At 40.0% G+C, this 27,019-nt stretch overlaps 1 protein-coding gene across 1 annotated transcript in view; it reads left to right on the top strand.

Moving 5' to 3' along the window:
* Nucleotides 1-27,019, top strand: part of INPP5A (inositol polyphosphate-5-phosphatase, 40kDa) — a 206,103-nt gene that overhangs the window by 99,882 nt on the left and 79,202 nt on the right. The window contains exons 8-9 of the mRNA XM_009326002.1: nucleotides 6,469-6,588; nucleotides 22,550-22,634. Coding sequence (XP_009324277.1) covers nucleotides 6,469-6,588; nucleotides 22,550-22,634 — 205 coding nt within the window. The remainder of the gene's footprint in view (nucleotides 1-6,468; nucleotides 6,589-22,549; nucleotides 22,635-27,019) is intronic.

Genomic DNA, 27,019 nt, shown 5'->3' with positions numbered 1-27,019 from the left:
CATGTTTATTAGATTAAGAAAACAGTTTGTGAAAAATTAAAAAGCAGCAGATTTTCTCCTTTTACAGACTTTTGACCCAGAAATCAGGCAGGCAGCTATAGGATAACGTAGGTTCTTGTTAATTTTTCCAGATCCATATGACATAGCATGTGATTCCAGCAGTAGAGATCTGCAGAAGTGGGTATTTAGCACCAATTGCTAATCTGGCCTTTCCTCTTATACCATGACTTTTCCAGGTTCTGTCTCTCCTATCCTCTTGGATTTCCTCTTTGCAGAAAAAATAATGTGAATTTATTTTTAGGCTTTTCCAAGAAAAAAATGCTCTTCAGAGATAGGTTTAAAGGAAATGTTTTCTTGCAGGTTGATACTTAAAAAGGATAGCTCTTGGAAGGAGCAGTCTGTAGCTAGATGTTCTGATCAGATAATATACTATGCTTATGTTTCCTAAGGGTATATTGGGAAGTAAGACTGAGGAGGCTCACAGCTTTTTCTGATCTGTAATGGGGTGAGCTACGGTGGTAGTTTTGTGTCTGGAATAGTCTGCGATTATGATCCACATGATCTAACAAGATCTCAAATGTTTCTAATGGAAGTTGAAGGGGCAAGTTACTGTGAACAATTTCTGGAGAATGAAAGTGAAATATTGTGGAAAATACAGAGGGTTAGAAAGTACACCTGATTAGGTCTAAGTGCATAATGTGTCTGTTCATGGTATCGTAAGTGTTTAAAGCCAGTCTATGTGCATATGCATATGAACAAAGTTCTGGCCATTTTCATAATCGTGGCTTTTGATCTATACACTTCTACATGCTAATAGTTCAATAAAAATATAGCCATGAGACTTGTTGTTAATACTTCTGTGTGAATCCTTGAAGGGAGCTATTAATTTTCCCTGCCTAGGAAAACTTAATTATTGAATGTACCTCATGCCAAAAACAGAGGGCTTCCAAAAACCCAAAAAAGTGACCTTAAAAGATTTCAGAGAACTGTCCCCTTTTTCCTCCTGTGTGATTCAGTGATCTGCCCCAGTTGAGTTCCTCTGTGAATCCAGATTTTTCACATCCATTATTCTTCATTAGCTTATCTTGAGTGTGAACGAAGAATTAAGGAATCTCGGGGCACTCAGAGATTTCATTTTAAGAAAAAACAAAAGAGAACTACACAACTACATGCACTTTTTTTTGCCTTTTTTTTTTTAGTATCTTGAATATGGGGGGGGGGTATTTATTTCTATTCCAATAGTTCTTAGTGTTATTGTGTTAATAGGTACAAGATAGTGCCCTGAATGCATTACAGTCTTAAATACAGTTTACATATATAGTTTATATTTGGTAGGGAGGATGGAGTAGAGAATACATTTATAAAATGCAGGTGTGGCACCAACCTGGGAATGTTTGCAAGTATATCAGAGGTCGGAATCAGCCATCAAAATTGTTTTGATATTTTAGAGAAAGTAGGATTTCAAGATTAAAGTCAGGGAAGTGCAAAGCATTGTACTTTGAGAGGAGAATTCAAAAGCACAAATACAATATTGGGAATAACTGACTCATTACCCATACTGTAGAAAAGGATCAAGGGAGAAGAAATTGAGTATGTTCATTATTATCTTACTGAGGTGTGTTAATAGATACATCATGTGAAGGACGTGAAGGGGGGAAGGTATGGTAATTATTTAATTGAGTGCTGCCAAGGCCTTTGATAGCATACTCTGTCTTGTTTTGATTGCTGTGCTTTAGGAAAGCTGGAAAAAGAACAGGAGAGTCAAGAATGGTAGGAGTATTTGAGTAGGAGTTGAAAAAATTTGGCTCACCACATCTGGGAGACTGGTTGCTGTCTGTCTCCCCTGCAGAAAGGGCAGAAGGAAATCGTTTTTCGTTTGCAGGAAAACAGTTCATATGATGAAAGTTTTAATTAAAGGACAGGGAAATTGTAGGTGGAAGGTCCTTCATTAGCAAGTTTTAAGAACAAGCAGTTTTTAGGCAGATGGGGATTGATTCACACCTTCACATAGGAGGTGAGTTTGTGAAATGAGGTCTCTCCCTGTCCTACAGGGATTCTTTCTGTTCATCCTTCAGACAGACAGGAATGGGCATCTCAAGCCATTATCTCCAGATTATGTTTTGTAGTTATGTACTAATTATATATCTTAATACAAAGGTTAGTAGGACTACTTTGTCATCACTGTGAGTTCATTCAGCAAGATACGCTGTTCCCTGTAGCCAAAAAAACCCCACCAGTATCTTTGGAAGAGGCCTTTGTGCCCGCTACTTGGTGACCTGTGTATCTTTCTCATGCATTCGCTGTTTTGACTGCCTTTACTTGCTGTGTCCAAATCTGTTCCCTGACTCCATCACAATCTGGGGAATCTCCCTGTGCACAGCTTGGGGTTTCTGCTTGATACCTCTCTCTGCCAAAGTCTGTTCCCATGTTCTCTCTGGCAGCCTGCAAACTCCTTTTTGAACATGAGATATGTTTGCCTTCTCTGTTGTTTTTTATCTCCACACTGAATTCTCATACAAGACATGTCTGCGCACAGGACTAGTAATGCAAAGTCAGAATGATTTAGCCATTTGTTCAAATTCAAAATGCTTGGTTCCTATAAAGGGAAAAACTGGTTTTTAAATCTGAAATCCCAGGCAAGGTAATACAGTCAGATGATGGGGCTGAGCTGTAGTTCACCTTACAAAAAGGACTGAAAACTCACTAAATGGACCTTTCATTAGCAGTAAGGCCAAGGGAGAGGGAAGACACCGAGGACATTCAGTGGATTTTTCTGTGAAGAGGCAGCTTGAAATCCATAGATGGCTCTGGGCTAAGCCCAAATGGTGTTCGTCAGTGAAGCAGATAAATGAGAACATGTGTTTTATTGCTTTATCTAGTAGCATCTCTGCATTTAGCTTATCCTAAGGTGGAGAATGCATGGTTTTGGAGCCCTTTGCAAGATGATCGGTATGTGTCTGTGACTACTATTGAAGATAAGAGCTGCCAAAAGGGGGCATAGCCACAAAGTACACAGTGCCTGTAAGAGCAGTGCTTGGCTGAGGAGCATTTCTGTGGCCATCAGCATGGTTTCAAGGGGACTCAGACAGGAAAACCAAGAACCCATATGTCTGTGAAGGGAAGCTGACAGAGATCCTTTGTCCATGGAGTATGCCTGAGCTGCCAAGGACAGGAACAGTACTGAAGCATACTTGGACAGAGAGCTTAAAACAGGTCTAGTATGACCACCCCATCCTGCTTAAAAATGTCAGCAAGACTGGACTTCTATTAGAGCTGTGGCAGTTTCATTTTGCCTCCATTCTTCCCATAACATCTTTTCTCATTTAAGCGCTGGCTACTTTCGATCAGCTACAACCAAATTTTGCCAGCATTTTTTCTGAATGTGAGAATAAAGCATTTCAAATAGCCTTGTTTCTTATAACAATCCTCTAGGACAGACTTACCTCTACGCTGGTATGTAATTTCTGTTTCTTCATAGTTTAAAAGAAGTTTAAAGAAATCTATTTTTTACCCTTGTCAGTCCAATGCTAGTCTAATAATTACTATTAGTGTTCATGGAACCTACCCAAAATGTATTTTTTGAAACACTATCCAAAATTGTGCCCTCAAAGTGAAGTGCAACAGCTTTTTTAGCACATAGCACTATTATGCTTGTAGGAGCTAATGGGGCATACCGCTTTTTGCAGGTGCTGGAGGGACCTTTCCAAAACATAACGTTGTCAATGCTATCCCTTAAGTGTCACTTTTGGAGCTTCACAGGAGACACCTTTCCTTCAGTCCTTCAATGCAGTGTGCAGGAATTCCTGCATATGCTGGTTTGTTTGAGGGGTTTTTGTTAGGGGGGTAGTGGTGTTGCTAAATCTGTGTGAAAAGAGTATTCCAAGTTTTCTGGTTTCATTGTGACTCGCCATGTCCCATCACCAAAAGAGCTTACTAGCAAAGCAATGAGATGATAGAGGTTTTTAAAAATGCAGACCAGGTCTCTAGGACACAAAAAGCCATGAGCAGAGTAAATAAAAAGCAGAATACCAGCTTGGCCTTAACAGCTGGATAGCTTTCTGTTTGCCACTCAGATGTGTCCTGTCTGTCAGCAGTGGGAAACCAGAGTTCAGAAAGACAGCTTGCCTTCCAGGTGACTCCCAGCCCACTGGAAGTGACACCTTGTATGTGATTAATGTAGGTGACAGTAGGAAATTCCTCTGTCTGGGTGTGTTTATAACAGAAAATTCCTTCTGTGTGAAGGTTTTCTGCCACAGTGAAAAGTGGGATTGTGTGAAGTTTAAGGTATAAGACTATAATTGCATACTGGTACATTGTAAGGCTAGCAGTAGTATTATTGTTAAAAATACTGTTACCAGCCAAAATCAGCCAAGTGTTGTGCACTCTCAGCAAATTCCAGTCCCTGTGTCAAGGAACTTATGCACTAACACTGCAAAGGATGTAGTTATAAATAGCTGTCGCAACAAATGGATGGGAAAATAGGGTGGACACATAGTGATCATAGGAAGTCATGGACCTGATAGAGCGGGTCCAGAGGAGGGTCAGAGGGCTGGAACACCTCTCCTGTGAAGAAAGGCTGAGACAGTTGGGGTTGTTCAGCCAGGAGAAGAGAAGGCTCCAAGGACACCTAATTGCAACCTTTCAAGATAGAAAGGGGTCTTATAAGAAAGACAGAGAGAGACTTTTACAAAGGCCTGTAGTGACAGGATAAGGGGCAATGGTTTTAAACTGAAAGAGGGTAGGTTTAGATTGGACATAAGGAGGGGATTTTTTACAATGAGGCTGGTGAGACACTGGAACAGGTTACCCAGAGAAGTTGTGGATGCCACATCCCTGGAAGTGTTTAAGGTCAGGTTGGATAGAGCCTTGAGCAACCTGATCTACTTGAAGATGTCCCTGCCCACGGCAGGGGGGTTGGACTAGATGACCTTTAAAGGTCCCTTCCAACCCAAACCATTCTGTGATTCTGTAATTCAGCTTTTATGCAGGGGGGCAAAATAAGGTATTTCTGTTTCACAGGGGTTTGAAGTTGGTTTCATTGATTAAGAAGGAACTTCCAGAATATCCCTATTTCTCTTGTCCTCAACCAAACCAACAACCACAGATTTTCCATAGAAGCAATACAATTCTTTTCAGAAATCTCTTCTGTCAGTCTTTGGCCACTGGGCAATGTAACAGCAGTCCTTGACTCCTGGGTGTTCCTCCTGGAGGGCAGAGCTCCCAAAGCTGAGACAGCATTTACCCCTTGGGGTTATCTCCTTCTACAGTGCACTACCAGTAGTTGGTAGGGGATGCCAACGCGATGGGCTTTGGCTGAGCCAGCCCCCAGCCAGGTGAAGGGACCGCAGTCTGACTCCCTGCCTCACTGCAAAGTGGCAAAGGGTGAGTTAATACTCCTGTCTTTCAGGTTAGAAAGCAAAGCTGTGAAAATTTACAAATTTTACTGATTTTCTGAGGCTAGCTCCTCATCCAGGTCCTGTGAGGAGTGGCTGAGGGCACTGGGGTTGTTTAGCCTGGAGAAAAGGAGGCTGAGGGGAGACCTTACCGCTCTCTACAACTACCTGAAAGGAGGTTGTAGCGAGGTGGGGGTCAGTCTCTTCTCCCAAGTAACAAGCGATAGGACAAGAGGAAATGGCCTCAAGTTGTGCCAGGGGAGGTTTAGGTTGGATATTAGGAAAAATTCCTTCACCAAAAGGGTTGTCAAGCATTGGAAGAGGCTGCCCAGGGAAGTGGTTGAGTCACCATCCCTGGAGGCATTTAAAAGACATGTAGATGTGGTGCTTAGGGACATGGTTTAGTGGTGGACTTGGCAGTGTTTAGTTTACGGTTGGACTCGTAAATGGTTGGTCTTAAAGGTTTTTTCCAACCTAAATGATTCTATGATCCTGTGATCCTGCAGGCACAGTCCAAGTTAAATAGCCTGTATCCTCTTCCCAACTGGAATTAGTGCACAGATTGACCACTATTATCTTGGCCTTCTCCACACAGGGACAGATAAGGAGTTGCAGTGGTATGATTTAGCCTTTAATGTCAGTAAAATTCTCCTGCCAATAGCTTTTCATTTTGCTTATTGCAAAGCCACAGTTCTACTAGGTATTTAGCTACAGCTTTGTAAACTTGAAGTTGTTTGTTTACACATTCAATTTTGTTTTAAAAATATTTTAGTGGGAGGGTACTGCTTGATTTCTGTGAATTGTAACGGACAAATAGCTTTCCATTTTCATATTATGCATATTTTAACCAAAAGCCTAGATGCAGTCTTATCTGTGGATGAGTTGTCATAAGTTTGATGATAGTCTTTGACAATTTTCTGATGATGATAGCTTAATTTGCACAGTCTGTGTGAGTAAATATTAAGGTAACATAAGAGAATACAGTAAGTGTTATTATGTTGAATGCTTTGCTGATGCAACAAATGTTTTTTTCTTTTATCCTGAATCATTTTATTTTTTTCCTTTTTTGTCATAGTGCCTTTGACTTGGTAAACATTCATCTTTTCCATGATGCTTCCAATTTAATTGCTTGGGAAACAAGCCCATCGGTTTACTCAGGAATACGGCATAAGGCTCTTGGCTATGTACTTGATAGGTATGTATTAGCCTTTACTAGCCTCTTTCAATCTTCTGTGTTCATAAGCAGCGTATAAAAGATGTTTCAAAAGGCACACTCAGAAATGTAGCAATTATTATTCTGTGAACTGAAAATGATCACTTCTTATCAGAGTTTTCTATACAGTGCCAATTACAGAGCAGTTTATGGCACTTATTCTTTTAAGCTAAATTACTGAGATTGGAGAATCTCTCTGAAGTCACCCGAACTTACAGAGTAGAGAGCAGGTTTACTTTTTAAATGTGTTAATTAGATTAGCTTCTTTTTAGTCTGCGTGGAGTCTAATAAAGCTGCCATTCAAGTATGTTTTCATTTACAGAATAATAGAATAATTCCAGTTGGGAGGGACCTCTGGGAGTCTCTCGTTCATCTTCCTGCTCAGAGCAGGGCTGACTTCAACATCAGATCAGGTTGTTCAAGGCTTATCCAGCTGAGCTTTGAAAAGTTCCACGCACGGTGATTTGCGGCTTCTCTGGGCCACCCATTACTGTGTTTGACTGCCTTCATTGTGAAACTTTTTCTCCCTAATATCTAGTTAGAACTTCCCTCAAAGCAGTTTGTGTCCATCGCCCCTCATCTTTTGGTGTGCATTGCTGAGAAGAGTCTGGCTCTGTCTTTTCTGTAACTACCAAATAGATAAAGCCAGCAACAAAATCCTCCCATAGCCATCTTATCTGTAAACTGAACAAATCCAGCTCTTTCAGCCTCTTCTCATAAGTCATGAGCTCCAACCCCCCCAGTGTTAAACCCTGTGGTGTTTTAATCTCAATACTAGCTGAGTGCAGTCGGCAGCTAATCTTTTTCAAGCAGCAACACAGCATTTGTGTGCAGTCATTGCTGTTATTAATAACATCATGGTTTATAATGGTGTTACAGAGTTGATTCATCTGATGGGTGGTACAATGCAGAGGATAGTCCCAAAAATAACCCAAGAATTTACAGCTGCCCTAATTAGCAGTTATAAAGTCAGAAAAAAAGACAGCTTTTTCTTGAGTAAGAAAAAATTATTTCTGTGTGGGCATACATGTATTGGCAAAGTAAACAGGTATTTCTCTTTCAAGGTACTGCTTGACTTCACGTTTGCCTGAGAAATAGAGCTTTAAAGTGTCTCTTCAAAGCAGCCATAGCATACACTGCAATCTGTGGCATGAGATGGTGCTTAAAACAAATTGCTTAGGCTGGAAAAAAAAAAGGCAGAGAACTCTACGTGCTGTTTTCCTGCCCCAGTCCCTGGTGTCTGGTGGCCCACGGTGGTGTGCAGTGTGCCAGGGCTGCCTCCGGCAGCGGTGCCACAAGTGCCGGCACGTGCCAGGCTCAGAGAGCTCTCTGCAGCGAGACCCCAGACAAGCGCGGGACTGCTGCTGCCCTTCCCCATAACGAAGCTTGGGTGAGGGTCGCTTGGCTGATCTTGCTGTGGGGCACCGAGTGCTGCGGCATGGGAAGTCCTAGCCCAGCCGGTGGGTGCTGAGCCCCGTCCCACCACCCAGCACAGACTGGTGGTGGGTGCCACATCGATGACGAGGGCTAGCGCATTGCGGCTAGCCGAGGGGAGGAGAGCAAGTGCCTGGGACTCTTGGGGAGTTGTTGCTCCACACAACTTAGACCGTGGTCAAGGGGGCTGAAAGGAAGGACGGGTGCGATGTGTCTCTTCCTTCTGGCATTTGCTTGCAGCCTTCCCTGTGTATGGCAAATGCAGTGAGGAATTCCCCACCAACAAGTAACTGTTTACTCTCGTGACTCTCTGGCAGCAACCTAGAAGTTAAAGACACTCCTGAAACAAATTATGTGTTGAAAAGTATCTTTGTGTATGCAGTGTTGTCATTTTTCCCTATGTAGATTTTCACTGAAAAAGGTTCTGAGATGTGGAATGGAGTGTAAATACCTTTTCTATCACATTCTATCCAAAGTTTTATTTCTTTCTGTAAGTTTTATCTTAGTTAAAGACAGGCAGATATTTTAGCAAAAGAGACTGCATTTTCCACTATGTATAAAGAAGTGCTTTTCCTGTGCACCCCAGCAGAGGGCTAAGGAGGAATTTCTCCAAAATAGCATTTATTTTCACTTTTGGGGGGTGATAGAAGGATGAAGAGGAAAAATCCAGTACGTCTTCTCTTGTATCTCTTGTAAAACCTGTAAACACTGGAGGCACTCGGAAGGTTTGCAAATAGGTAGCATGCAGTGGTTCATAAAAGATCCCTTATTTAGGGGACAGAGACGCAGTAAGATCAGGATCTACCTTCAGTGCAGTTTGAGACACAGATACTTGAGTTCTGTTACGTAGAGCAGTGAGGGAAAGGTCTATTTTTATTTCATTTTTTCTTGGCTCCATCGGTCTCCTCTCCTTTTCTTCCGCTTTGCATGAGGAAACTTTAGCAAACCTGTATAAACCTTTTGCATTATTTATTGCACACTTGTTTACAGCATACAGTGTGCTTCATTAGCTAATTTTGGCTTTGGACCTCCCACGATGCCCTGGCAAGGGTAAGGTAATAAGACTGTAGTATTAGTGTCAGCTGTGGGTCAGAGATGTCATGATGGTATATCATTAAAATGTGACACTGCCAAAAAACTGCCCCAACTCCCCTGTCCTTAGAAAAGAAAACCTTCGATTTTAGGTTGCACACTACTACTGTGAGCTTGCATTCAGATGAATTGTTCATTTTGAGAGAGCAGCCAGCCGCAGATCCGGACCTCCATAGTGAAATGATGGGCTGACTCGCACAAAAGGGGAGTTCTGTAAGAGCAGTGAATAATGGGAAACCCCTTTCATCGGCATTGCTAACCTTTTGGCAGCCACCAGCAAACTCTATTCTGATCTGCTGATTGGGGAGGACAATACACTGAAGCTCACTTTGAATGAATGCTACCACCAACAGTGTCCCCATTCAGAGGGTTTTGGGAACCATCTTTGACCATTGTCTGCCATCACTCCTTCAGACAGTAGGAAAAGGGAAAGTGAGAGCGTCTATAGGGGGAAAAGTACTTCTTTTCTTGGCTTTAATCTCTCTTTAAAGCTTCATAGATCTACATTTCCAGCTGAGCTACTGGAACTATGCAGTGTCAGATAAATACAGAAGAGAGAGGTTTCAAGCTGAGCTTTTAAATCCCCTTATCTGCATGAACTAATAATGCAGATTTAGTGCTGTTAAAAACAGAGACTGATAAGTCTTTCCTTTAAAGCCTTTAAACTGCTAAAGAGCATTTAACAGCAATGCAGTTCAAACCCAGTGAACAATACTGAGAAGGAAAACAGTTTAATGAGCTAAACCTTCACTGAATGAAACAGAAACACCTTCTCACAGTTGATTTAGGTCACTGTGGGAGTAAGTGAAAGCACAGTTCTGTTTCCACTGCATCTTCATAAACATGAATTAAGTACAGCCTTTTCAAGTAAGGTAAAAGCTATCACAGGAGTTTGAAATACAAAAAAGAGAAGAGTTTGCAAATAAAGCTCAAATGAATTAGTTTAACTGTTAAAATCATCAGGGAAGTTGGTTTCGCCAAAATTATTTTAACGGCAAGGTTTTAACACATAGGCACGAAGCCGCGCAACATCTCTAAATTACTGAGAAGGGGATGGGTTAAGGGGGAAAAAACAAAAAGTGTTAAGTGAATGATTTGAAGTTGCCGCTGAAAGTTTTCTCCTGAGGGAATCTATTAATAATCATAATAACATGTTTTGGGAGTAGAAAGGTTTAATCTTACAATGGTGTTCTGAAGTGATTTAGCTTTAATAATGTTAAAAATATAGCGAGAAGAATGCTTTTAAAGACAGCTAGCCGGTATGTGCTGAGCCAGATTGTTTTTAGCATTTGCCATTTAGTAAGTGTGAAGAAAATGTGGTGTTAGATAGACTCTTTAAAGACTAAGAGAGTTGGAATTATGCTGGTGTTAAGCAAATATTTGCTTGTATATTTACAAATACATATACAGTGTATATGTAGAAAATTGGCATGTGTAATGAGTCTTTGTCAACGCTAATGTAAACCCAAACTAAATTCCCAGAAGTCAATTATGTTGCTCCAGATAGACACAGATACAGTCAAAGCTGAATTTGCTTTATAAATGAGAATAAGAACAACTGCTTTATATTTTGTGGGGCAAAAAAAAATTCTTCCAGGTCCATTTTGGATCATTCCCATGTACAATTAGCCCTATTTGCATAATACTTGCATTTTTGTATTTTCTAAAGTTGGAAGGTTTAAGGTATACATGAGAGTAAGAAAGAAAATGTAATTTAAATTTTAGTTTAGTCTTTCATGCATCTGCTGTAATTAATACTTGTGCATATGTCATATTAATTAATCATATTGGCATACTAGTCATGTCCTTTAGACACTTGCTGGGGAAAAGTTGTCTACTGAATTTAATAGCGTGGCTAGGGAATAAGTAGAAGCTGTAGGATAGGGTCCTTTAAAAGTATTAGAAGAGATTTTGCGAAGGACAAGGACGTGAGATGTTAGCCTGATACTGTGGTTCTTGGTGTGCCAGCCATTTAAACTTCCTGAAATTATCTAGAGCATTCAGATCCATAAAATGAATGTGTTTTTTTTAAAGAAAGTGACAGTGCTCTTCTGTTTTCCTATTGAAATGTTCCCTGGCCTAGTTCAACAGAAACATTTTTACATTACAACTGTGAAATCTTGGCATAAAGCTCCCCTTTGTGCCCTTCATTATTTTCTCACAAATATAGTCCATTGTCACATAGCTGAAGTTAATTTGATCAACATTGGGACATTTAACTTTTATGTCCGGTCAAAGGAGCTGTTTCATGCTCATTTTGGGTATTCAAAAGAAATGATTGCCAGAAAAATAATGTTACTATTAACAATTCAGAGCAATTAGTTTCCCAGGGAGAGGCGATGTGATGCACCGGCTCCACACAACTATTCTTTGTCATTTTATGGATGCTCATCAGTCAACTGTCACATCTTCTCAAAGACCCCTCCAATCTAAATGTTTCTCTTTGGGCTTTTCCCAGAACTAGCAGCTGAATGAGCAAAAGAAAAGCCACTTAGTTTCTAGGCAAAGGAAAACTTCACTCTAAAGATCTGGGTCATTTGAGAAGATCCTAGGAGTAGCTCGCTTTGGGGGGGGGGGTGGGGGGGGGGGGGATGGATTTTTTTTTAATTTTATGTATTTTTTGCAAGAGTGATTTTAACACCAAGTGAAAACTCTCTGTAATCATGTGCCTTCAAACGTTTAGTGAAATTTCTGTGTATTCAGATAGAATGCACTCCCAGGGCAAATAAACCTTCCATCCAAATGTCTTCTAACAAAGGTTTAAAACCCTAGATCACATTGAAAAAGACAGCTTTTCATTAAACACCCTGAGGCTCATCTCATTAATATTCAGTCACACACACCCCCCTTTAAACTAAGGTTAAGTGCTCTCAAAATTAGGGTGTTTGTATAATATGCTCTTTAAAGAGTAAATCCAGCAAAATTGCCTTGTTACTTTCAACCTGTCAAATATAGTCAAAGACACTTTTTCCTTACTTCTTGTTTTTCTGCTGGCTCGAGCTTTTGCGTGTTTCATGCAGTTGTCAAAAATTTAACTCGTATGTCCTTCCTGTTTACACAAACACGTTTTGAATTTTATTTAGATTTTATTTTTAGCAGAAAAATACTTTTGTACTTTTGTATGCATTGTAATGGAAAATGGAAAATATACATGATTATAATTTTAAGGTCACAATAAATGCATTTCCATAATAAGTGAATGATGATTTCTGGTAGTCCTAGTCAGTAATTTTGCCCTTATTCTGTTATTTTCAGCATTTGGGGCTCTTTTTTTTTTCTGTTTTCTTTTTGGCATTACTTAATAACTGAACAGGTTATTAATAAATTTGCAGCATTTATTATTCAAATTGTAAATTAAAGATCTGTTTTTTCTCTCATGATAAAAAGAAATCGGTATAAACAATAGCAGGTTTGGAAGCAAAGATCTGACTGGAGAATCAGCAATCCAAAATCCAGAACTTTAAGAACTTGCAGGTGTCACACAGAAGGGTGTCACTTTAAAAAAAAAAAAAAATAGTGTGGATACACTAAGTCACTCTCACTTTGCCTAATGTGAATAGAATTGTGGGTCTTTCAGAAGAAATGCTGAAGATAAAAGCTCTGAGGTTTCCTGGAGGGGTTTTCGAGTTGTTTTCACGAAAGCAAACTCACTGTCCTATGGTGTGGATGGCAATAAGGGATTGCCAATCTGCTTGTGAGCTGGGGTCACTTTTGGCGGTACTCTAAGCCTCCACCTCATCTTTCGTAAGGGCTTCACTCCTTTTTACCTATTTCCCAGTAATAGGTTCTCCTGGAGCTGCCTCAGTTGGCTACCGTGTCTTTCTAGTAGAATATAACTGATGTAACTACAGGCTAGATTGGATGTATTGTAAAAAAATACCACTCCCAGGAGAATTTGTGTAATTAAACACAGAGAATTGAAGAAAAGAGAGAATGCCTCTTAAAAAAGAAATGGCTGCAAATAACTTGTTGCCTGCTTGATTTTGCTCTGAAAATGGCTTTATAAGAGAATGTGCAGAGTGCGTCACATTCTCATTGAGTTATATTTCTCTTTTTACTGTAATTTGTTCCTTAGAGAGTCTGGAGCTAGATAAAGAGCAGTCATTAGTGTCTAGCTAAAGGTGACACTCACATCAGCATTCATTGTGGTTTGTGTCTTTTGAAATATTCTATTGTATAGCCATATAATCTTCCAGGATAGCTATGATTCAATTAAGAAGAATCTATATGGGCTGTTGATCCAATTTTTATTCATTTGCAGAGAAATGAAAATAAATTGCTATTGTGATTTTATTTACAATGCTCACTGTAAGATGATGCTATGAGCTGATAGTTGTAAAACGGAGAAATGGTTGAAAGAGCTCCATTCTGCTTCCGTTTGAGTCTATGGGCACTAAGTGAATAACCATCTTTCAACATTTTTACTCTCATAGGAAGGTAGGATCTCTATGTGAGAAGGTTGTTGTCTTTGAGTCTTGTATTCTGTGTCCTGGAAAGATACATATTCTCCCTAACAGGTAAATAACCAGATGCAAGTTACAGCATTTTTAGCCGCTTGTCTGTCTGTACAAGTGCTGAAGTAGTTGTAGACAGACTTGGCAGACGTTCTTCATGGCCTGACAGGTAAATAGCTGTTACTGCTTCACCTTTTATGAAAGCTTCTTTATCTTTCTTCTATCGGTGTAGGGTTTAAGATGCAGCTAGGATGATTCAGTTTCTTACTCCAACAAGGAAAATGGTCCTGCTATCTCTATATCCACCAGAATTTTCTTTGTTCAAACCTAATGTTGACAGCTCTAATTTTTTTAATCGGTGTGCTCTTTTGACAGAGAGGGTTTTTTCCCTTCTCTTTAGCACTTCAAATGTTTCTGTCATGTCACCCGTCGTTTGTTTCTGCTCTTAGCTCAGTAGTCCACTGTTGTGCGATTTTCAAAGGGATAAGTGCCCAAGCTAACAATTAAGTATGTAAAATTTGTTGCTAGTTAGCTTTTCTCAACGTCAAGCATTTTTTAATCCTTTGTGAGTGAAGTCTTTCTGTGTTTCTAGTGATTTGCATTACATTTTCTAGAAGCGGTTGGTTTTATTTTTAACTCTCAGTCCCTCTGAGCCTAGCTGTTTCCCCAGGCAAGCCGATGGAAGCATGCGGGTTTCTGTTGCTAGCAGTGCACTGTGGCATGATGTGGCCAGTGTCCTGTCACCTTCCGCTGTCCCCTTTGCCCACACAGCCATCTGCAGGAGGTCAGACTGGGAAAGGAGTTTGTTGCAAGTCTGGCGAGATACATATCTGGCAAGATTTCTTAACCGTTCTGCCACTGTTCCGATTGATGAACTGTTTAGGACATACAGTGCCTCTGTTCTGAATTTTTCTAGATTTGTCACAAAAAATACTTTCCCCAGTCTTAATGAGTTAATGGGTCGATATCCCATTGACACATATTCTGGTTATTTTCTGGCTTGCTATTTGCACGTTTAACACTAAGTGAACACAGGATTTTTGCTTTACTTCCCTACATCCAAGCCCTGCAGAACAGTAAGCAAGAATTGCAACATCTCAGTCTTCATGCAAATTAAGATATGGCAGTTATCTGCTGCCTGCTTGTGACCAAGTGTTACCAACATTGAGGAGTTCCAGAAGTTCCGTGGAAGAATTTTAATCTTCCATGATAAAGTAAAGGAAGATTCAAAAAGACATGCCATTTCTTTGGTTTCTTCTTGTTTTCTCTTACATCAGATGAAGAGCAAGAAAATTTCTTTGTAGCATAGCACCAGTGCCGTAGCATTGTATTCTCCTGTAGCAAAATTGACAAGTACTTACATCATTATACATGGCTGCTATTTCATTAGGCGAATGTCAGTGTCAGGTAAGATCATGGTTTTGTCAATATAATGAAAATACCAGTCAAGTGAGGAAAAAGTCACAATTTTCCAGCTCTAAAAATTGATTTTTATTGCTCTTCTTGTAATCCTTTCTTTGGATTAAGTATTTATTATTGATGTGGTCTTTCTTTTAATCTTAATAGCTGCTGACATTGTAATTAATTAAAAAATACAACATTTTTGCCCAAATGGCACTATATTGAAATTAAAAGTGAACATCACATATTAGTTAAACAGCCCTGGCAAATGTCTTGAGTGCTAAGATGATTGCCTAAGCTTCTTGACAATTCCCTTCATCTTGCTGTATGCTGCTTGACCTTTTGAGATGTTTTGGTGTTATTAATAGGTTTTAGCTATTATATCAGAAAGAACAAGGCACAAAATGTGATAAACTTTATCTTTTTAATGACAGTGCTACACCACCTTAGGCATGCCAATGAAGGCACTTACATCACGTCTTTTGAGGCACACTTAGACAGTCACCAGGTAACTTTTATTCAGAATTGATGGGGATTTTTCTGGAATTTTTCTCTAAACATGTATCTGAGAATACAAAATGGTGTGAGCTGAGCGCTGACTGTGCTGCAGAAGGTAGGCAATACGCAGAAGAGATGACAGGGTTCTGTTTCAAAGCTTTCTCTAAAACCTCTGCTGGAGGTGGATCTCCCACGGACCAGTTCTTGAGGTGCAGGTGTGCAAGCTGATCTCTTTGACTAAAACTTACAAAGGAAAAAGTAATGCGGATAGGAACGGCAGAAATCTGAAAGGCCACACAGCAATCCTGCGTTTAGTTTTGTATAAGCCAAAACCTATCATTTCTATTCTCTTGATCTTCAGTTCCTTAACATGGCTCTGGTAGAAGACAGGTTTCACTGTCGTTGTTCCTTGACTTTCCACCAGAAGTCACTGCAGGAGTTGTTATTACCTCTGGCATTATAAATTTATGGAGAAGAAAGTGCGTATAACCTTCTTATCCGTAGGTCACCTGCTACCTCCATACTAGCACTTGGCTCCCACCAACAAGATGGTCGAGTCACTTTCTGCCTTTTTTTTTTTTTTTTACCCCTTCCTAAACATTCCTCTTTGAGGTAAGATCCTCTCTTGTCAAAAAAACATTAGCTGAGCATGCCCTTTGCAAAGTGCGGCCATGAGGTACAAGCCTGCTGCCTGCAGGGTCTGGCTGCAGGATGCTTACGGGGCTGCGGAGCACCTGGCAGCGCTGCCTCCGCGCCGGTAGCCTTTCGGTGACCCTCCCGGCGGCGCTGCGTGATGACTGCTGCGAGTGGATGTGGGCAGGGGGGTCCAGGCTGCCGCGCTGCACACAGCAAGGGTGCAAATGGCCCTGCTGGCTCAACTTCCACAGTGTTTCCTGAACACTTCACTGATCGGCTGAAATGTGAAAAGGTTTTACCATCCCATGCAGAGACGTAGGCCAGCGTTACTTTTACTAGATTCAGATCAAAACAGAACCTGTGGTTCAAAGCTCTGCTTAGGTCAACAGTAAACAAGATCAGCAGTTTAACCTGAGAAATGATTGCCATACCGAGACTGAGCTGTCTTCTCTTCTCTGCGTAGTTAGTTGTGATTTTCATATTCTTTTACTAAGAAAAGGACATTTTATATAGGCAGTCACATGTTCTCTGTAAAAGCAGATTTTGGACCTTAAATTCCTCTGCATGGATAATGTGTAAGAATAAAGAGATTGTGGAAAGATATCTTACCCTAGAAGTTGTACAAGAAATACGGAGGTGCTCATATTAGCTAGTATTTAGCTTAAACACATTTAGTTATTATAAAAATTTGCTCACTGAATAAAATATGGCTTGACCTCTAGATTGTTTCTTCCCAAGAAATGTGACACTGTCCCTCCTTCTCTTCCATTCAGCCTGTTTGGCAGAGCTGCAAGTTTTTTGTTTTGTTTTGTTATGTTATTGTTGTGTTTAAGAAAAAACAAAAAAAACCCTCAAGCCCCTCTTTTCAGCGGTGTCAAGTTAGGATGAATTGGCCAGGGAGGCATGTTTATAGACTGTGTGAAGAACTTTGTCTTTGTGTGGGAATGCTGGTGACACTGGTATGGCTTGCCTGAATGAACTGCGATGACGCGGCTAATAAGGTGTCCTGCTGAGCGCCACAGCAGCCTTTCTCAGACCTCCCACTTAATGCCATTCAGCTCCAGCTCAGTGTAGCTAATTTTTCCCATTCCCTCAATTCTTTAGGCCTCCTTACAAACAGAAAAGTCAACTTTCACACCGAGGAGAAGATAAGTGCTTTAGGAAATAATCGTGTAAACAGAATGTTACCTTCTGACCTGATGCTGATACCTTGGTCTGGGACAAAACCCAGCTGGCTATTGCATTAGACATGGCTATTAAAGGAATAATGCTGCTGATCCTCCTTACAAAGTGCCCTGAGAAATGGTTTAGCCAAATCACAGTGCCTCTTGTCACACTGAATCACGTTCAGCTGCTCTCTTCCATGACCAAATTACTGATATTTAGCTGCTTCCTTGTCTTCTCCTTTCTTGTGACAGTATGGGAGGGGGATAAGTATGAAAGCAAGGGAAAGTCGGTCATGTTTCTAATTGCCCTATTATTTTCTGGCTGAATTTCAGTGCTTCAGAACGTATATACAGTACACCGTATAGCTTTTATAAAAGAGGGTACATTTCACAAAGTATCTTTAATTGTAACTACTATAATGAGTACTTTAAAGTAAATTACGAAAGGATTTCAGTGAATCCAATAACACGGAATTGTTCATTTTAAGATTGCACTAAGCGATTACTTTTGGTGTTCTGTGTAGAGACTAAAATTAATAACTAGACCCAGATTTCCAGTAGTATCAAGGAGAAGAGGAACCTCTGCCTCTTAATCGTTTCAGTCTTGGTAGGAATATGGCATCCAGATCTCCTAAACAGCTTTGAAAAAACTTACCCTTCACAATCCGTTCAGCTGACACTGCCATCCAGACTGAGAGGTCTGTCTTTACGTCAAAGTAATTTGACATAGCCTAGGCTCCAAGACCAAACCCAGAGCATTTGCTTCTACTGTGGCATTTGTTTGACTTCTCTTGAGGTTTGCCTATCGCACGGGTCCAGCCAACCCCTGCTCTGAGCTGGGTAATGCTTTCATCGCAGGCAGGCCAATCTAGCTCAAGCTAAAGCTATTCAGCATCGTAGCTCAGAGGGCTTCAGAGGCTTCTCATAATTCTCCTGATGCACCCAGAATAACAGAGAGTTTTTGTCACAGGTCTTCAGGAAAATGTCAGGGGACTGCCATGCTAAAAAGCACTGATGAGTGGAGGTCATTTTGCTAGAAGTCGTACCGATGCAGCAGAGCAAGTACATTTCCAGTGCAGACACAATAACTTCTTTCTGGGTTTCTAAAGCAGCTGCTGATATCCAGTGTGAGGCAACCTGCAGTTGTTACACCAAAATAAGAGTTAAATGTATTTATTTTGCAGCAAAGAAATTGCTATAGTAATTTAACATTAATTTGCACCCTTACCAGTGACGTTTACTCCTTAAAAAAAAGTGTGAACCATGGATCTGAGTCATCAAAACATTTAAGCATGTGACTAACTTTGACTGTAAACTTTACTTGAAAGTTACAGTTGCTTGAGTGTTTCCTTCTTTTACTGTCCTGTCACGTCTAAAAAGCTGTTCTGTTTGCAATCTGCCTCTTCTCAAAATACAACAGAATTTGAAAAGAAACAGAGAATAACCCAACCAGTCCAGAAGACTTTCAGTGTAGAGCCATCGGTTAAAAATGTAGAATTAGTTTGAAACTGGCAAAATAATTAAGGTAATGTGTTCCAAGTGTGAAGAATCTAATACTATTATCAAGGACTCCTTATGCAATTAGAAGTTCCATGTTTGTGGAACTAGCAGAAGAGAAATGATCTATGGCATTTATATTTGTTTGCTTTAAAGTTTAACAAGGTCATCAATAAACCCAGTCATAAGCGTGCTTTTTTTCCAGTGGTCCTTATCTGCCATATTGAATTCGTTATTTTGATTTCCAAAATGCGCAGAAGTAAAAGAGATATCTTTGGTATGTTCTAAGTGCAAATAAACTCTTTTCTCATAAGCAATACCTTCTGGAGCAAGAACAAAGGATTAGAAGAGTGAACATGTTCTTCCAACCTTTTCAAAGGGAAGACTTCCCTTTCTGAAAAGGAAGGGCTGTAATCTGTTTGAAAAGTTCTCTATTTTATTTGCATTCAAGCATTGGATACATCCTGATTGCCCATCGTCTCTTGATGGCCCTGCACAGGTCACAAGAAGCAGCACAGCTAGTTAAGGCATTGATGATTTTTTGTTTGCTCTTGCATATAGAGTTGTGGAAGTGAGATATTTGTAGCTTCTCTACAGGCATGAAATTTTTATCTGAGTCACCTATTTTGTCACAAGCTATTTAGAAAAGTTATACAGGAAAGAATAGAGCCTTAAAGTATGTTGAAGCCCTTCAGGATAATCTGGTAGTCAGCAAGTACAAGTTAAAGGAAATGACACTAGGTCCTCCCACTAAAAACATAAGATTAATGCTGGTGACATAGGTTGGCTGCTTTCTTTTTATATGATTCAGATTTATCACTCCATTGACTGATTCATGGCAACATTTTTAAAGGATTATTTGATTCATGGTTAAAGGAAGGGTATTGTTATGCAAACACAGAGCAAAGTAGAATAACGCAGAATTTGAAGCCTTCCTAGTTCATTTGCAAGCACTCGTTCTTGTTAAAAAAAAATTGTCTTCTGAGTTCTCGTTTACTTGTACACATGGTGAACTGTATATATTTGTGGCTTAGAACACAGAAACAAGAGGAATGGAACACTTTTCTTTAGCTCTTACTGCAGTCCTAACACCTTCACTGCGTGTCCTTGGTCCTGGCAAGACTCACAGTGTTTTGCAGTACTTGATTTCTATCCGAGTCCCCCCAGTGCCGGATGTTTTTCCTGCCTGTTCCTATGGGAGGAAATATTGCTGTGCTCTTCTTTGTTGTCATCTCCTTTGTTAACTTGGAGGCTGAATCTAAAAGCACAATCAAGAAAATTAGTTCTTGTGCTGTTGATTCAGTGCCATTGTAGGCACCAGTAAGTATTTCAAAATAGAGCTATCAGAGTACCAAATTGCTGAAATAATTCGAAGATTTGGGAACTCTTCAGCTAATAATAAGTTCCAGTGGTAAGGACAGTAGGTTACATACATGTATTAAGTTGAGTCATTTAAAGCATATTTTATTGAAAGGTATCCCAGATCATTTAATAAGTACATAAATGTGTATATCCCTTGCTCTACCACTGTTGGTAATTTTACTGTACACCTAAATTTCACCACCTGAGAAAAGGAGATATGTCAGGAGGAGATGTGTCTCGTAGTTCTTGAGAAGTAACGTTATGACTATTGTACTTCAGTCTGTCATGAGACACTGTTTCTAAAATGCCCAACAAGACAAACTACAAGGGGAGCAACTGGTTAAAATTATCCGTTTTAAAGCTGGCATTGATTTGTATGCAAATCATGTTTAAATCAGGTAATGTGCAAGACTATGAAATGACTGAATTTTAATTAATTGATCAGAAGCAGACTAATCAGCTGTTTTGTTCATCGGTTAGGAGACATTTTAACTGGCTATTTTTGGAATAGTCTGTTTATTTGGAAAATCCATCTTTGCATAATACAATCACAGGCATCAGTCTCATAATATCAATTTGTTTTAAGAGGCCTTCTTTAGACCTTGATGTCATTCCTGCAATATCTGTCATTTCTTTGTCAGCGGTAAATGGCAATGAGCAAAGCCAAAACTAAGATATGAATCAGGAAAGTTGGCAAAGCAAAATCAGTTTTTCTTATGTATAAGTTGCATATCAGATTTTGCAATGATAGTGTTAGCAAATTGTGGTAATGTAAATGGTTTAACTTTTAAGTTCTCATTTTCCTTTAATGTGCCATGAGGGCACTAATCAAACTAATGTTATGTACAGGTCAAGAGTGACAGGTTTTTCTCAGTGCTTGCTGGGAGCTGACAGTAGACAGTATTTATTAACAGTACCTGCAATAATTTGTCAGCTGAATGGAGGATTTGGAGGTTTTCATACCAGAAGAGGATAAGTCTTTGCAAGAGATTTTGCTTCAAATGATCACTACCTTAGGTCCAATGCACATTAATTTTTCAATAGAATAATATTCCTTACATAATAGATTACCGTTGACTAAAAATGTGAGATGTTTTTAAGAGAAGAAGCAGTATCTCACTGTAAATCCAATGTTGTATCTTTCTTTATAGCTTTGAAAAGTCTGAATGGATGTAATGTATTAAAACTTTTAAAGCCATTTGAAATGAACGCCTCCTTGCTGGGCAGTATTGTTCCAGGAAGCCTACTTACTGTGCATTACTTTATAATCCTTTACCTATCTATATGGGCCCCTGCCTCTGGCTCAGCTGGGATTTCTGGCATCGTAACACTTACGTATTTATATATTCCCAGAAAGTACACAGTGTATTGCCTTGCATTTGTTCCTTATTTCTTATATATTGTACATCCAGTATACCAATGCAGGTTTTTTTCTGTTTTGTCTGTGTATATTCTTTGTAGCTGTAGCAGTCACATTTCAGGTATTTCATACCTTCCTCAGCTACTGATAGGAAATTAATTGTATTGATTCCTGTTTTGAAATTAAGCGTGAATCAGTGGATTTCCAAATGCCAAGATCTCTGGAAGCATATAAAATTGCACATTCTTAGGAGTACCAGACAATTGTTGTTAATAACAGATAAGTTAATAGTATAATAACAATTTTTAATAATACATGACTTGAAAGATGAACATAATGCCTTATCTCCCTGTTTAGTACTGAGCAAAGGCTTGAGAAAAAAGTCACTTTACTCCACATCTGGAAAGATCACCTTTTAGGTGTTAGTAAAAGTCTGCTTTGAACAAAAAGTGTCTTTCAGAGAACTATAACTGAGCCAGGAAAAACCTCTATCAGCTGTGATGATTAATGTTTATCCCTAACATGTCACTTCTCTCATATAGTTCTTAGAGTACTAACAAACACTAGTAAACATTATGATCACAATCTTACAGATAAGTAAACTCAAAGGTAGACGTTTTCTGAACTCGCCGCTAATTTGGGGTTCCTAATTCTTAGCTGCCCAGCCTGAAGCCATATACTTAAACTTTCAAAGGTGTGGAGTACCTCCATGATGCCCTCAAGATTCCTGTGATGCCCAAATGCCAGTTCTGCATTATTTGTACTAACTGCTGCAAACTTGCTTTCCTCCAAATTGCTCTTTCAGCCAGACGGGAAATCTAATGCATTATTTTACTTGGGTTGGAGATAGAGTTGCCTAAGCAAAGAAAATCAGCCCAAAAACATGGTTAATATATTGTTCCAGTATAAACTGGTAGTTTTGATTGTTCCAATAATTATTTCTGAAATTGTGCTTAGAAGATAAGATATGTGTATTTGTGCATCCTCACATATACGTAAAGCTGAATGACAGGTTTGTTTTATTTTGTTTTGTTTTTTTCCAGAATTGTAGATCAGCGGTTTGAGAAAGTTTCATATTTTGTCTTTGGAGATTTCAACTTTAGACTGGATGCCAAAGCAGTAGTAGAGGTAGGACTTTTATTTTTCTGCTGTTGTAGACCCTACCAGGTTTTATTTCTCAAATATTTTTTCCTGCAGAAAAGCTAAAAGTGACTTAACAAACTAATCTTAATATTGACATCAGACTTGGCTAAGAATACTTTTAACAGAAAATTCTGACAGGTAACTAAAAACCACTGTTGTGAATCTGCTGAAGCAATCAGGAAAAACACAGCTGACATGCTGCATTTCTTCTCAGTAGAAGTGTGTGAAGTGAGTATCGGCTGTAGATGCCGGTGGACTGCAGAGTCCCATGCCACCTGTTCATGGTCCTGTGTATAGAAAGGAGAAAATGTGGGTGACCATCTAAGATGAGACCTGGAGTCTTCACAATGTATGCAAGAGTCTCTTCCTTTGGCAGGCGTGCAGATTCCTTGTTGGAAATCTCTTCGGGCTTCAGCACAGGATACCACATTTCTGTTGTATGTTTGTGACTTTTGCCATGTGTTTGTAGCTCACGGTGAATCTCACAGTCATTTACTGCAGGCAGAGTAAGTGCTGGTTTATATTTCTACTCTGTGGGGAAAAAAAGAGAGACGTCCTAAATGTCTGTGATAGAACTCCACACTTTAAAAATACAAGCAGACATTTCTGCAGACCTTTGTGACAGTAGCATCTCAGCGTGGAAGGGTGACTGGAAGATTTGTATAAAGCCAAAAAGAATGCAGTAAACCTTTTGCATCATGAGCTGAGATTACTCATGATTTTGACTTGACTTTACTGCTAAAGCTCAGCTCCAGGTAACATGGGGTCAGAAATAATGTCCAGGTTGAAAACCAGTTTAAGCTCATGGTTTTCCCACTTTAATTCTCAGAGGTACTGTAGTGTCTTTTTGGTGTCCTTGAGGATAAGCATGTATCTTCTAAACCAAAAGCTTTTATTTTGTAAATCAAGCAGTGGGAAGTAAGTGGCCTGTGTGTCAAAGGCTGGCTACCCCTCATACAGGTGCAGTGCAGTTCTCCTTCCTTACGTGATGATTAGTCCTCCATCTCTTGAAAAACAGGAGTTTGACATTACAGCACTGCCTATGTAGCTAATAACTTCCTTCTTGGAATCCTTTATACATTGCAATCATTTAACCAACAAACTTAAAGCATAATTGAAATGAAATTCAAGTCACTGATTCAGAATATGCAGCTTTGTACTGCATATGTTAAGGACTAAATTCTGCTCTGCTACACTGAGGTTACCATAGTTATCATCAATGTTTATAGATTACTTGTTTTTGAAATATTATGCCTGTTTGTTTTTTATTCACTAGTGGTGCAACAGTATTACTGAGAATGCTCCTGTCTGAGAACTCCTCTATCAATCATGCTGCAGCAGAATTATCTCCTATACCCAGTATTGATGAAGGGCACTATGAGTTTTTCCTAACTTACTAACTGCCTAGCAGTCGGCAGGATTGAAACTGCAGAGAATGCTTTCTTTATTGCCAATAGATTGATTCCTGTATTTATATCTGTGAGTTTCAAAGCGATCCACTTGTAACAAAATAATGTCACTAGCCATAGATGATGCGTGCTGAATGAACTGCACAACAGGTAGTAAGAGTACAGGTGATTCTTAGTCCTGACACAGTACTTTTCATCTTCGGAATGCTTTACCAGTGTCAATTAATGTTGTTGCATATGAGCACACAAGATGTAATTTGAAGATTAATCAAATTCATTTACCCATTCTTCCTAGATAAGGTGCATGCATGTGTGAGTGTAAAAAGCATTAGAATAATACATATTTTCTGTTGCTTTTTTTGAGAAGTAGCTACTTTGCAACATTAATTAAACATAATTAAAGTTGATATAGAAACTTCCACTTGTAATTTACGTATTGCACAGTTAAAGTCATATTAAGTTTGTTTTGTAGTCTTCTGCATTTGGTACAGTTTATAAACCAGTATGTCAGAAGATCCAAAAGATTTAAGGAATGGTTGTCTCATGCAGTTTACTACACAGAAGTGATAGTACAGGCAGTGTGTCTTTGACAGCATCTTAACACCGGAACAGCCATGAATAAATCAATAGTAAGCATATAGCACTCTGTTTTGACAATGAAGTCTAGGCCCCTAGGAGACAGATCAGTTTCTAAAGTATAATTTGGAAGGGCAGAGTTACAGGCCACCTCTAGCAGGAATTATTGTAGATAGGACCTGATGGTTTGATTGTATATAAGATGTATAAGATCCAATCCCAAATCACTTCACAAACTAGTTTATAAATGGTGTTTCTCAACTGTGCCATTTTTCCAAAGCTGGCAGAGGGCAGAGTGCCTTGACCAAGGCTGTGCACAACTGGCAGTGGCAGAGCAGGAACAAAAATGGCCATCTAACACTCAGTGCCAGCCAAAGTGTTAGCCTGTGCTCATGTAAAAACCTCACACTCCAAAAAATACCCTGGTCCCTTCTGGCATTCTAAACGTGTGCCTATGCAAACTGACATTAACCATTCTTTTGACTATTCAGCAGTGTAGTTAATATTAGGAATTTTAAGGGTTAATCCATTGACCTGTCATCTTTGTATATATTATTAAATTTATCTCTGCTTTTCTTGCTGACCTTTTGAATTCCCTCTTGAGACCACAATGTGCTGAACGCTTGGACACTAAGATGCTATGAGCAATACATGTGTTGTGGAAATGTAGACTGTGGTTATACCAAACACAAAGAATAAAGTGTATTTCTAAAGGATTTCTCAATTAAGCCATTGAAAGGGAGAATCTGAGAGCTGTTTCAAATGTGGAGTCCAGACACTGAAGTGCAGTGTGCTATATCAGATGCCAAAAATGTTGTGCTTATTAATTCATAATTAATAGACAATAAATCATTAATATATAATTTATTAAACATTTTATGGGAACCTTAATCTAAAGTCATATTGATTTCCTTGCTAGGAAAATCTGCTTTACTGTTGTTGGAGTAATCCAGGGGGGGATCAATAAAACAGGTAAAGGCTTCTGGCAATTCTGAGATCCATGTGTGCATTAACAAGTGCGTTGTCCGGAGGGATAAACTGGCAAGAAAGAAGTAGGACATCTGTAGCATAACAAGCATAGCAAATACAGTTGTTCTACAGTAGATTTGAATTATAGTTTGAGCATAATTTGTAGCTTGGCATGATGATGTTCAGAGAAATACCTACAGCTCATCCATTTAAAGCATTTTAAAGTTGTCCTCAGCCTGAAAAGGGCCAATGATAAGGTTCTGTTTTAGTCTAGTTTTCTTGGGCCGACGTGTGATTCGAAATACAGGGAGCATGAGAGGACCTGGAACCACAAGTTTTTTTCCTTAAGTCTCAGACATTTGTATCCTCTGGGTGTGTGCCAGGCATTGAGGACATCGGGGTCTCTTTGCCAGGTCTCGGCCAGTGATGTCCCATCTTGGTTTTGGCTGCGAGATCTCCTAAGGCATGCTTCATGCCGCCCTCTCCTTGGGACAGGCTAAAGCTCCCAGCCACTGTTTACCTGAAAATAAACGTACAGAAGTGTAAATGCTACTAAGTGTTAATTATAAAGGTTTGGTATTGCTGTAGTAATAAGCCTCAGAAGTTTGTCTTGTAGCTAAATCCCTGACAAATCACTGCTCTGGCTCACTGCATCAAGAGGCTGAAGAATAAACATTGCCTTGTTACTTCGTTAATGGAAATTAACGGAAACAGGTCCCTGCTCGGGGTGCCAGGCGAACCCCCGCCCAGCCTCCCTCACCTTCCCGGTTGCCCTTACAGAACAGATATGGGGCCCTGGAAGTTGAGGGCCAGGCAAACGAGGATGTAGACGAAGGTCCATCCAGGAGGTTGCCTAGGGTGAGGCAGTCAGCCCCACGCATTATGACTGCCTCTGCTAAGAAAGAAAGGAGGGTGATTGTCGTAGGCGATTCCCTTCTGAGGGGAACAGAGGGCCCTGTATGCCCACCGGACCCATCCCACAGGGAAGTCTGCTGCCTCCCTGGGGCCCGGGTCAGAGACATTACTAGGAAGCTCCCTGGTCTGGTACGGTCTACCGACTACTACCCACTGTTGGTTATACAGGCTGGTGGCAGTGATGAGGTTCCAGAGAGAAGTCCTGCAGTGATCAAAAGGGACTTCAGGGCACTGGGGCGACTGGTTGAAGGATTGGGAGCACAGGTAGTGTTTTCCTCAATCCCTGCAGTGGCAGGGAAGGACACTGGAAGGAACAGGAAAACACACCTGATCAACACGTGGCTCAGGGGCTGGTGCCATCGGAGGAATTTTGGCTTTTTTGATCATGGGGAGGTTTACACGGCACTGGGCCTGCTGGTGACAGATGGAGTCCAGCTGTCTCACAGGGGGAAAAGGGTCATTGCTTATGAATTGGCAGGGCTCATTGAGAGGGCTTTAAAC

This window comes from Pygoscelis adeliae, unplaced genomic scaffold, assembly GCF_000699105.1.
Source record: "Pygoscelis adeliae isolate BGI_AS28 unplaced genomic scaffold, ASM69910v1 Scaffold4, whole genome shotgun sequence".
Classification (NCBI taxonomy): Eukaryota; Metazoa; Chordata; class Aves; order Sphenisciformes; family Spheniscidae; genus Pygoscelis; species Pygoscelis adeliae.
This window is presented reverse-complemented; position numbering and strand designations above follow the sequence as displayed.